The 11,979-nt window shown below is 61.8% G+C and overlaps 2 protein-coding genes across 3 annotated transcripts; both read right to left on the minus strand.

Moving 5' to 3' along the window:
- Positions 1 to 613: 613 nt before the first annotated feature.
- On the minus strand, positions 614 to 6,266 carry SF3B4 (splicing factor 3b subunit 4). 2 transcript variants are annotated; one of them, XM_074167496.1, is made up of 6 exons: positions 6,167 to 6,229; positions 5,336 to 5,464; positions 4,028 to 4,570; positions 3,429 to 3,623; positions 1,621 to 1,791; positions 614 to 1,141 (listed from the first exon to the last, which is right to left on the minus strand). In XM_074167496.1, the coding sequence occupies exons 1-6, from the start codon at positions 6,198 to 6,200 to the stop codon at positions 957 to 959; spliced, it is 1,257 nt and encodes a 418-aa protein (XP_074023597.1). In that variant the 5' UTR covers positions 6,201 to 6,229; the 3' UTR covers positions 614 to 956. The 2 variants fall into 2 exon arrangements, with proteins under 2 accessions (XP_074023597.1, XP_074023596.1); XM_074167495.1 differs by having other exon boundaries at positions 616 to 1,141; positions 1,597 to 1,791; positions 6,167 to 6,266.
- Positions 6,267 to 8,199: 1,933 nt separating this feature from the next.
- Positions 8,200 to 11,827, minus strand: MTMR11 (myotubularin related protein 11; the record flags this gene model as incomplete). Its single annotated transcript, XM_074167494.1, has 6 exons — positions 8,200 to 8,298; positions 9,628 to 9,900; positions 10,629 to 10,838; positions 11,055 to 11,225; positions 11,446 to 11,621; positions 11,757 to 11,827. Coding segments are annotated over 6 exons (1,000 nt in total), but the record flags the coding sequence as incomplete, so codon positions are not given.
- Between the last annotated feature and the right edge of the window lie 152 nt (positions 11,828 to 11,979).

Genomic DNA, 11,979 nt, shown 5'->3' on the forward strand with positions numbered 1-11,979 from the left:
CAGGCTATTCCCCCTTCCCGCACGGATCTCTGCCAAAATCCGGGCTCCCCTCCCTCCTCGCACCTTCCCGGCTGCTGGGGGAGGCGCGAAACTTTCCCTCCCCAGACTCGGCTTTTACACATCCCCAAATATCCAGCCCCGCCGGTGCTGAGACACTGAATTCATTAAGGAGGGGAGGGACGGGGCCGGCGACTCAGACTCAGCCCCGAGAGACAAGACCAGATCCCGCTCCACCTCCTCTCTTCCCAATCCCAAATTTCATCGCCCTCCCAGTTACCAGTATCCCCAGAACCACAGCTATAATGGTTTCCCGTGGCTGGGGGAGCGAGAACAAAATGAGATTTCATTTCTAAAGAAGCCTAAAGAAGCGGAGAAGGACCAGAGAGAATGACATTCCCTACCAAATTACTCCTCCAAATGTCCTGCCCGCTGCCTTGTGCCTTCCGGGACAAGGATGCGATGGATTTTAAGGCTCTTATCGTTTGTTTTCTCGAAGGAACAGCCTGGGTTAACCAAGGGCCCGATTCACCGCCCCTAATCCGGCACCTCACCCCGAGACAGACAGGCAGAGGCCGATGGACCACGTCTCCATCACAAACAGGCAAAGCCTCGTCTCGATCTCGGAGGGAGAATCCCCCCCCACCCCTCGTCGGGTTCTTAAAATGTTTTATTTGTAGGCGATCGCTGCTTTACATAGAAAAAAAAACACCACCCCCCCAATCTGGTAAAAGTACCTTGATAAATCTTCAAGGCGGAGATAAAGGGAAGGAGGAGGGGAAAAGTAACCAAAATGAACACTATAAAAAGAAACGGGGAGAGGGAAGGACAGAGGGGGGGGCGGCGACAGGGCTGGACCCAACTGCCCCCCCTGGGTGCTGGTCCGTTAGTCCGAGGGGAAAGGAAGGTTTGAGGACAGAGAGGGAAGGAGCCCCAGCAGGGAGGGGGGTTGGGGGCATTTAAGGGAGGGGGCCCCTCAAGGGGCCACGCGGCGGCACCCCAGGGGGCCTCTGTGCCGGCCGGGGGGGCAGGGGGACTCTCTGGTAGCCGTAAGGTGGGGGGCGAGGGGGGCCGTTGTACCCGTGAGGAGGCATCAGCGGAGGAGGGCCGCGCATCCCGTGGTGGGGCATGGGGCCCGGGTGACCTGCGGGGACAGAGCACAGGCATTAACAACCCCCCCCCCGGGAGAGGAGCGGAAAGAGCAGGTTTCCCCCCCCAAAGCCCCACCCTTGGGTGCCAGCTCTACCCAGGGGACCACAGTTTGGGCCAACGCTCTCCTTCCACCAGCAGGTCCTGGAGAAAGAGTCTCCCCTGGGACCCCTCCCCACCACCACCATGACAGGTCTCAGGAACCCTCCCTGTCGCGACAGATGGAGGGAAATACAACGTGGAGGCCCACGTCGCGAGGAAAACCCCAGGAAACCCTGGCTCAGCAGCTCCTACCTGGCCAGGTCTTGCTCCAAAACACCCCTCCGGTGTCACCTCCTTCCCGTCCCCCTTAAAACTAGGAAGGAGCGGGGCAGGGGGGGGGCGTGGGGCCCAAAGGGAACGCTCGACTCGACGGGAGAGCGTAGGATGGATAGAAAAAAAAACACATACCGCCTCCGGCGGGCACCCACTTACCCATGGGCGACCCGAAATGAGGTCCTCGGGGTGGCATACCCATGGGAGGGGGTCCAGGGTGTGGCATGCCAGGCGGGGGCCGCGGGGGAGGCTGGCCTCCGGAGCCTGGGGGTCCTGGGTGATGCTGGCCCATCCCGGGCGGCCCGTGGTGGACTTGCATGGGGGGCATTCCTGGAGGAATAAGGAGTCAAGAGACGTTGGCAACAAGAACAGACGCTGGGCATGGCAGCTCCGGGCACCCACAGCCCAGAGGGGCAAGAAATCCAGCCCCGTGGCTATAAAATCAGGGCTGCAAAGGGAGTTCTGCTACCAAAAGGGAGGTTCAAGAGGAAAAAGTGCCAAGTTCTCCAAAAACAGGCAAGAGGAACAGGCTGCAGCTTAGATTTAAGACGGGGAGGGGGGAGAAAGACGTGACAGTGACCACGGTGCAGCCCCAGGACAGGGGTTTGGGGAGAAATCACCCCCTTGGAGACTGTGAAAAAGCTCCCTGAGCAACCCGACTTTAAAACTCTGAGCGGGAATGGCCTGGATCCCTTCAAATCTCCTTTCTGTTCTTATTTTACCCCTTTAAAAACCCAAACAGATTCTTCTCTCCTCGTCAGAAACCCACGCGGCTCCGCAGGGGTGTGGAAGCAGCTGGGTCAGGCTTTCCTTTGCCCTGTGTAATTGGCTTCCTCTTAAAAGCCGACTCGTAATCGGGGACAATCGCAGCCATCTGGTCACTCACACGGCCACGATGACACAAAGCCCCCTAATCAGCCGGCGCGGAGAGAGCGGCCCGGCCCAGGGGTCGTCTTAGAGCAGGCAGGATTAAAGAAGGGAATAAAAAATAATAAATAAATTAATTAAAAGGCTAAATTCACTTAATTTTTGCATTTGAAAGCAGGGCGGAGACGTACGCGCCGCTCGTCCCCCCCAGTACTACGGGGCTAAAAATGGAAGGAAATCAAAGAAACATTTTGTTCTCGTGTCTGGAATTAGCTCCCGCCTGGCAGAGCCGCAGACTGCGCCGAGAAGGTTCACACTTAACGGATTCATTTACAACCAGAGAAAAAACGACGAGGGCTCGGAGTCTCCTATAACATCCTCCCCAGGCACAAAAGAGCCCCGAGGGACCTTAAAACCCACCCCGAGGGACCCTGCCCTCCCGCGTCCCGCACCTTCCCCGCGCGAGGAAACCCCCGTCTCGTCCCGCCTGGCTGCATCCCAGAAGGGCACGGCTTGGGAAATCACCACAAAATGTTCCATAAATCCCGCCGGGCCCCGCTCCAGGCTGGGTTTTTGGTTTGTCTTTTTTTTTTTTTTTTTAACACGTTTTAGAACATCCAGGAGAGAAATCCAGAAAGCAGAGCCCGGCCCCGCTGAGGTGACGCGCTCCCTCCTACGCAGAACCCCCCCTTTTTTCCTCACCCTGAGCTGCACGGAGCGATGTCGTGGGGAAAAATGCCACGTTTGGTCCTTTTTAGAGGATGGCAAGTTTTCTCCCCATTTTTATAGAATCAGGGAATGGTTTGGGTGGGAAAGGGACCTTCAAGATCATCCCATTCCCCACTCTTTGAACCCCTCCAGGGATGGGGCAGCCACAGCTTCTCTGGGCACCAGGGTCTCACCACCCTCAAAGTGAAAAATTCCTTCCCCAGATCTCATCTAAATCCGATCTAAATTTTACAGAAGAGAAACTTCAGGGAAGAAAAAGGAGGGGGGGGGACTTACCCAAGGAAAAGGAGGGGGCGATTTACCCCAAGCCCACCCCCCAGAAGGAGACGACAAGCGACGTTTCCCGACCCAGATCCCCGTCCGATCCTTACCTGGATGGTGCATCCCGCCCGGAGGGAAGGGGTGGGGATGTGGGGGGTGCCCCCCGGTGGGCGCAGCCCCAGAGGGGGGCCCAGGGGCACCCGCACCAGGCGGCATGGGTGGGGGAGGCATGGCAGGAGGCATTCCGGGAGGCATCGCTCCGGGAGGTGGCACCGGTGGAGGGAAGGATCCTGGGGGCGGGAGGCCTGGGAAGAGAGACAGTGAGAATTTGGTTAAGTATAAAAAACCCAAAGAAATTAAAAGCAAAAAAAACCCAAACCCTCCCAGGCAATCGGGAAGGAGGTGGAAGCACAAAGAGCCACTGGAACCATAAAAAACCACCAGAAAGAAGTAGGATCCGAGCTGCTTCCGCACAGGGAAGAAAGAGGAATTCCTAAGGTCCTGCCAGCCCGTGATCCTACAGCTCCATGGAGGGTTTTGCACCGATTGTCACCAAAAAGCACCCTCGTGGCACGGTGTCACTGCCCTGAGCCACCCATGGGACAAGGAACGGCTCCACACGAGGCACCGAGACCGGCGAAGGACAGGCACAACAGCCCCCCCGACAACCAACGGGGCGCAGAGTCGGGCCCCGACACCATTTACCCACCTGGAGGGGTGACGCCGGGTCCCAGGGAGGTGACAACAGGAGTGGGGACAGAGGGAGGAGGAGGAGCATCGGCGAAGAGCTGGTGGGGCCGATCGGCTTGCGAGAGGGGGTTCTGGGCTGCCAGGAGCCGCTCAGCGGCCGAGCCGTGCCGTTCGCCTTTGGAATCCTTTTTGAAGGCGTAGGAAACGGTGATGGGCCTGTTGCAGAGGTACTGTCCGTTCATGGCCTCGATGGCCGCGTCCGAGGCGTCGAAGCTGGCAAAGTTGATGAAGGCGTAACCCTTGGAGTTGCCCGTGTCGGGGTCTCGCATGATCTTGGGCGTCTGCAGGATGACCCCGAAGGCGCTGAAGGTGTCGTACAAGAGCTTCTCATCGATTTCGGGGTCCAGGTTGCCGATGAAGATGTTGGCCCCCACGTCCAGGTTTTTGTTGTGGGCCGAGGCTTTGTTCACTCGAATGGGCTTCCCGTACAACTTGATCATGTTCATGATCTTTATGGCGTAATCCGCGTCCTCCTCACTGAGGAACTCCACAAACCCATAGCCTGCAACAAACACAGAGTCACAGAATGCTATGGGGTCGGAAGGGACCTCTGGAGATCACCCAGACCCACACCCTGCCAGAGCAGGGTCACCCAGAGCAGGTCCCACAGGAATGTGTCCAGGGGGAGTTTAAATGTCTCCAGAGACAGAGACTCCACCACCTCTCTGGGCAGCCTCTTCCAGGGCTCTGCCACCCTCACAGCAAAGAAGTTCCTCCTCATGTTCAGATGGAACTTCCCCTGTCCCAGTTTGTGCCCGTTCCCTCTTGTCCTGTCACTGGGCACCACTGGAAAAAGCCTGGCCCCATCCTCCTGACACCCACCCTTGAAGTATTTCTAGGCGTTGATCAGATCCCCCCTCAGCCTTCTCTTCTCCAGACTCAAAAGCCCCAAGTCCCTCAGCCTTTCCTCATCAGAGAGATGTTCTAGTCCCTTCATCATCTTTGTAGCCCTTTGCTGGACCCTCTCCAGCAGTTCCCTGTCCTTCTGGAACTGGGGGAGCCCAGAACTGGTCCCAGTGCTCCAGCTGGGGCCTCACCAGGGCAGAGCAGTGGCAGGGGAATTTTAGGAGAGGGCAGCCCCCCAACCTCATCCAACCCCACTTGATTTAAAACCAGAGAGCCCAAGGCTCCCCTTTTGGGAAGGAAAATGTTATTCCCCGTGGATCATCCGTCCCTCCCCTCTCTTCCCACATTAATCTCTCTCTGATCCCACCTAAAATATCTGCTTCGAGGTGCAGCTTTTGAGAGCGAGCGGTGAATCTCTCACCTTGGTGCTGGCCCGTGACTCGGTCCTTGGGCATGTGGGTATTGACCACTGGGCCCGCCTGGAGGAAGAGCTCCCACAGCAGCGGCTCGCTGACCTTCTCATCCAGCCCCCCCACGTACACCGTCGCATCTGGAGCAAGGAGTCAGGAGGGGGGCAAAGAAGAGCCGAGTTAGACCCGTGAGCCCCGGGAAGCTGGAAAGTCTCAGCTCTGTGAGAACTTGAGGACTCGAGGGTGAAATCATTCAAGTCCAAGGCAGAGATCCCCCCTAATTACACCCTCAACCATGATCCCCCCCCACTTTTCTCTAGGGAGCCCAGACCCCCTCCAATCCAGCTCCTGGGTGCCCAGGAAGGCTACTGCCCCCCCTTGTGCCCACCGAGGCCTGGACCCCCCAGCTGACCCCCCCCACAGACATTTTGGGGAGCCCAGGTCCTCTCCACAGCCCCCTTAGACTCCAGGTCACCCTGCGCCCCCCCCCCAGAGCACCCCATGTCTCCAGGGAGCCCATGCTCCCCCCCATAACCCTTAAACATCTCCCGAGAGCCTGGGACCTCCCCACGGAGCTCCACCATGGCCTCAGAGAGCCCAGGATCCACCCATGGAGGTCCCCAGGGAGGCCTGGGCCCCCATGTCCCCACAGATCCCAACGCCACCATGTCCCCAGGGAGCCCAGGGCCCCTCCCAAAGCCCCTCCACGTCTCCAGGGTCCCCCCGATCGCCCCCCCCCCCTCCCGCATGTCCCTGGGGAGCCCAGGCCCCCCCGACCCCGCCCGTCCCCAGGCCGCCCCACAGGCCCCCCGCGGCAGCCCCGGCCCGGCCCCGATTCCCACCCTGGTTCCGCTCGGAGATGGGCCCCGCCGCCATCTTGCCCCACGGCCCGCTCCCGCCCGCGCGGCGCCGCCGTCACGCAACGCCGCACGCCGTGACGTCAGCCGCAGGCGCGAGCCACGCCCCTTCGCAGCGACGGACGGGCGGATGGACCGGAAGTGGCGTCGGCGGCGGAGCGCGGGGAAGGCGCGGCGGCCATCTTGGGTGTGGGCGGGCGGGGGAGTTTGGGGGGGGGCCGGCCCGGCGCCTTTCTGTCGCGATATCCCCTGCCCTGAGAGGCCGCAACAGCGCCCTGACGGCCGGGAGCGCTGCCCCCAGCGGGGGACCCCAGTGTCGGGGGGGTCCCTAGTGCCAGGAGATCCCGGGCCTGAGGGATCCCAGTGCCAGGAGATCCCAAGTATGGAGGGATCCTAGTGCCAGGGACGGGGACATCCCAGTATGGAGGGATCCCAGTACCAGAGAGTCGGGGAATCCCAGTATGGAGGGATCCCAGTGCCAGGAGATCCCAAGTATGGAGGGATCCTAGTGCCAGGGACGGGGACATCCCAGTATGGAGGGATCCCAGTACCAGAGAGTCGGGGAATCCCAGTATGGAGGGATCCCAGTGCCAGAGAGTCAGGGGGGGAATCCCAGTGCCAGGAGATCCCAGTATGGAGGGATCCCAGTGCTGGGAGAACCCAGTGCCAGGGGAATAGGGTGGAGATCCCAGTTCCAGGAATCTCTGACCAGGGGGATCCCAGTGCAGGGGAAATCCCAGTGTGGAGGGATCCCAGTGCTGGCACAACCCTGTCCTGAGTGATCCCAGTGCCAGGAATTTCAGTATGAAAAGATCCCAGTGCTGGGGGATCCCAGTGCCAGGGAGGGGGGGCATCCCAATGTGGAAGGATCCCAGTATGGAGTGATCCCAGTATGGAGGGATCCCAGTACCAGGAGGGTTCCCAGTGTCAGGAGATCCCAGTATGGAGGGATCCCAGTGCTGGGAGAACCCAGTGCCGGGGAGGGGGGCATCCCAGTGTGGAGGGATCCCAGTATGGAGGGATCCCAGTGCTGGCAGAACCCAATGCTGGGAAACCCCAGTGCCAGGGGGAATCCCAGTCCTGAGGGATCCCAGTGCCGGCAGGATCCCAGTGCCGGCAGGATCCCAGTGCCGGGGACCCCCATGTCCACAGGCCCCCGTGCTGGGGGTCCCCCATCCTGCACCCACCCCCGGTTCCCCCCCACTCTCAGCCATGCGCCATCGCCTGCAAAACTGGGCTTTAATGGGCTCCGAAATACAGATCTGCCGGAAAAGCCCCGGGGGGGGGGGGGCAGGAGATCCTGCCTCTTGCTGTGTCCCCATCCCTGTCCCGTGTCCCCATCCCGGGAGGCATTTTGGGGTCAGCAGAGCGGGTCCCTCCCACCATCCCGGGGCGGAGGGGCTGGGAACGGGCTGGGAACAGGATGGGAGTGAGATGGGAACGGGATGGGAATGGGATGGGAGTGGGATGGGAATGGGATATCGGCCCCTCCACGGCCGCAGCTGAGCCCCGGAGCTCCCCCAGGAGCCAGGATGGGGCCGTCCCCGCACCCCTCGGGGGACCCACGTCACAGTCACGGTCACGACACCCAGAGCCGAGCTCCCGGCAAAGCCCGGGGGGGGTCCCCGCACCCCCTGGAGATTAAACCCCCCCCCCCCGCCACTAACGCCCCACGCTGGGGCCGGGTCCTGCTCCCCCCGGGGCTGGATGGGGCCAGCCCAGCGCCGAGCTCCCGGGAGCCTCGCTGGAGGTAGCAAGAATTTAATGAAAAAAAAAAAAAAAAACCACCACGAAAAATGACCATTTCTGGGGAAAATTGGGGGCACCTTCGGGGCTCAGCCTCCCCCGGCCCCAAAAGGCCCCGCGCCCCAGCGAGGAGGAGGAGGAGGCGGCAGGGAACGGCTCGAAGGCAACGGCAGAAGGTGCAGAGCGCTTTTTTGGGGGGTTCCCCCCAAAACCCGGGTGGGTGGAGGGAGCCCCAGGGGTGTTGTGTCCCCCCACGTTGCGGGGGAGTCCCCTCAGCGTGAGGGTCCCTGCGCCTGCCAGGCGCTGAGCCGGTCCTGCAGCAGCGTCAGCTCCTCGGCCAGGCCGGCCGGAGATGGGGCGAAGCGCCCACGCTGTGGGGAGACACGGGGGTCGGCCGGGGGGAGGCACACGGGGATGGTGGGGGACAGGGAAGGGGGTCGGGATGGGCGGGCATGGGGTTGGGATGGATGGAAATTGGGTTGGATGGACGGAGACGGGGTTGGGATGGGTGGAAATTGGGTTGGATGGAGGGACATGAGGTTGGGATGGGTAGAAATTGGGTTGGATGGACGGAGACAGGGTTGGGATGGGTAGAAATTGGGTTGGATGGACGGAGACAGGGTTGGGATGGGTGGAAATTGGGTTGGATGGACGGAGACGGGGTTGGGATGGGTAGAAATTGGGTTGGATGGACGGAGACAGGGTTGGGATGGGTGGAAATTGGGTTGGATGGACGGAGACGGGGTTGGGATGGGTAGAAATTGGGTTGGATGGACGGAGACAGGGTTGGGATGGGTGGAAATTGGGTTGGATGGACAGACATGGGGTTGGGATGAGTAGAAATTGGGTTGGATGGAGGGACATGAGGTTGGGATGGGTGGAAATTGGGTTGGATGGACGGAGACGGGGTTGGGATGGGTGGAAATTGGGTTGGATGGAGGGACATGAGGTTGGGATGGGTGGAAATTAGGTTGGATGGACGGAGATGGGGTTGGGATGGGTGGACATGGGGATGGATGGGTGGACACAGGGTCAGGTGGATGGGCACGGGGATGGAGGGATGGATGGACATGGGGTCAGGTGGATGGATGCAGGGTTGGATGGATGGACATGCAGGCAGATGGATGGACACGGGGTTGGATGGAGGTGGATGGATGGATGGACACAGGGTCAGGATGGATGGACATGGAGGTGGGAAGGATGGACATGGTCAGCATGGATGGACGTGGGGTTGGATGGACGTGGAGGTGGATGGATGGACATGAGTTGGGATGGATGGACATGGGGTTGGAGGTTGGATGGATGGACACAGGTCAGGATGGATGGACACGGGGTTGGAGGTTGGATGGATGGACAGGGGGTGGGATGGATGGATGGACACAGGTGGGGATGGATGGACAGGGGGTTGGAGGTTGGATGGATGGACAGGGGTTGGATGGATGGATGGACACAGGTCGGGATGGATGGACAGGGGGTGGGATGGATGGATGGACACAGGCAGGACGGCCACGCACGGACCACCCACACCAGCTTCAACCCACATCCCGACCAGCAGGACACGGCCGGGGAAGGGAAAATCCCCTCCAAACCGGGAACCCTGGGGGTCTGCACCCACCCGGGGGCCCACCGCCACGCAGCCCCCCCCTCCGTGCCTCAGTTTCCCCCCAGGGAGACCACCCCCCTCCCCGGTGCCGCATTACCTGCGCCTCGGGGAGACCCCGCAGGTAACAGCGTCGCCAGAGCCGGACGGAGGGTCCCGCCGCGCAGGGCAGCAGCAGCCCCGGGGGGGGCGCGGGGGGACGGTTGCCCCCCGGGCTGCCCCCCCGCTCACCCAGGCTCTCCAGGGAGGGGGCCAAGCGGGACAGGCGAGGCGGGGGGCGGCCGCTCCTCCAGGGAAAGGGTTGGGGGGACAACGTCCCCTTGGTCAGCACGAACACGGTCCCGGCCCCCGGCCCCGGCCAGGCGTCGGTGGGCTGGGAAATGAGGGAAAAAAATAGGGATCAGGGAAAAAAAGAGTGGTGGTGGGGGGAGACGCCAGTGGGTGTCGGTGGGGTGGGAAATGGGGAGAAAAAATAGGGATTAGGGAAAAAAAGAGGTGGGGGAGAAGCCAGTGGGTGCCGGTGGGGTGGGAAATGGGGAGAAAATATAGGGATTAGGGAAAAAAAAGAGGTGGGGAGAAGTCAGTGGGTGTCAGTGGGGTGGGAAATGGGGGGGAAAAATAGGGATTAGGGAAAAAAGGGTGGTGGGGGGGGAGAAGCCAGTGGGTGTCGGTGGGCTGGGAAATGAGGGAGAAAATAGGGATTAGGGAAAAAAGGAGGGGGGGAAGCCAGTGGGTGTTCATGGGGTGGGAAATGGGGAGAAAAAACAGGGATTAGGGAAAAAAGAGGTGGTGGGGGAGAAGCCAGTGGGTGTTGGTGGGATGGGAAATGGGGAGAAAAAATAGGGATTAGGGAAAAAAGGGTGGGAGGTGGGGGAAGAAGCCAGCGGAAAGGGGAATGGTGGGAAACTGTAGTTAGGGATGGGGCATCTTTTGGAGGGGGGGGGCACACGACACCAGGAAGGGTTTTAACTCGCAGAGCACCCCGATTGGAATGGGGGGGGGGGTGTGTCTCGTGCAGCAGATCCCAGACTCCTGGGTCCCCTCCCAGAGGTCCAGCCCCCCCATTCCCCCCCTCCCGGCAAAAGCCAAACCCCGACTCACCCTGCCCGGGGTCTGGGGGTCCACGGTGTCGGGGGGTCTTGCGGTGTCGGGGCGTCCCGTTGGATTCCTGAACCGAGCCCGTTGCTGCCGGCTGTAGCGCAGCCCCCAGTCCCAGACGGGGGGGAGCCCGCTGGCAGCGCTGCCCCCCCCGCCCGGCTGGGGGTCCCGCCAGCCGTTCACCGGCGTGTAGGTCTGGCTGGGGGGGCGGTGCTGCGGGGAGAAGGGGTGAAAGGGGAGCTTTTAGCGGGGGGTGTGTGTGTGTGTGTGTCAATTTGGGGGTGCGGACGGGGAAACTGAGGCACGGAGCAGCGGGATGGGAGAGGATTCGCCTCCGTCCCCAAACCTGTCCCCAAATCTGATGCCTCTCGCTGGGAAGGGAACTGGGAGTGTCTCCCCCCTGTCCGTCCGTCCCCCCCCCCAATTTACCGGGGTGCCGCGGCCCCGCTGCCGCTGGCAGCTGAAGAGGAAGGTGCTGAAGTAAGGGGCGAAGCTGCTGTCGTGGAGGGCCAGGAGATAAGCCTCGGTGAAGCCGAAAGCCGCCGGGAATTGCCGCACCAGCTGCCAGGCGCAGTCCAGGAACAGCAGGAAAACGGGGGCCTGGGGTGGGGGGGGGACGACACACACACACCCCCCACCTTAACGTCACCCACTGAGGATGGGGACAGGGTGGCGCAGGGTGCAAGGTGGTGGGGGGGGGGGGGGTCTGACCTCTTCTCGGGGGCTTTGGATGGGGGGGACACCTGAATGTCACCCACTGAGGATGGGGACGGGGTGGCGGGGGGTGCAAGGTGAAAAGGGGGGGGGGGGGATGTCTGACCTCTTCTCGGGGGGTGTCGCGACGGAGGAGCCCCAGTCGGTGGGGAAAGGGGTGTCCGGCGGCCACCCACTCCCGCTGCACCAGGCTCTGGAAGCCGGGAAGGGTGCGGGAATGGGGGTCCCCCAGGAGCTGCACCAGCGAGGCCAGAAGGCAGTTCAGGTCCCGGTCCGATGGCTCTGGGAAGGCGGGAAGGGGGGGGGACACACAGAGACACACACGGTCCCCATCGTGTCACACCCCCCCATGGTGTCACACACACCCCCCCCCCCCCCTCTCCCTCCATCCCGGTGCTCCCCCGGCCCCGCTGGTACCTTGCAGGAGGACGGAGCAGCGTGTCCCCGCCAGCAGCGAGGCCACCTCCACGGCTTTTCTCAAGCAGATCCTGGGGTGAGCAGGGGGGGGCAAAAAAGGGGGGGGTGGGTCAGGGCACCCCAAGGGTGGGTCAGGGCACCCCAAAAAAAACCCCCACCCCCCATGCCTGACTGGGGGGATGGGGGCTTGCGGGATGCGTGGTCACCCGGGTCTCATGCGCAT

Source organism: Numenius arquata, unplaced genomic scaffold (genome assembly GCF_964106895.1).
Source record: "Numenius arquata unplaced genomic scaffold, bNumArq3.hap1.1 HAP1_SCAFFOLD_1612, whole genome shotgun sequence".
Lineage (NCBI taxonomy): Eukaryota > Metazoa > Chordata > Aves > Charadriiformes > Scolopacidae > Numenius > Numenius arquata.

What these genes read in the sequence shown, in the direction of transcription:
- SF3B4 (XM_074167495.1), bottom strand. Translation starts at nt 6,200, where the DNA reads ATGGCGGCGGGGCCCATCTCCGAGCGGAACCAGG. An exon ending in CATCTCCGAGCGGAACCAGG is followed by an intron (nt 5,465 to 6,166) that starts GTGGGAATCGGG and finishes TCCTTGCTCCAG; the next exon opens with ATGCGACGGTGTACGTGGGG. An exon ending in GTGGGTGCCCGCCGGAGGCG is followed by an intron (nt 1,142 to 1,596) that starts GTATGTGTTTTT and finishes CTGTCCCCGCAG; the next exon opens with GTCACCCGGGCCCCATGCCC.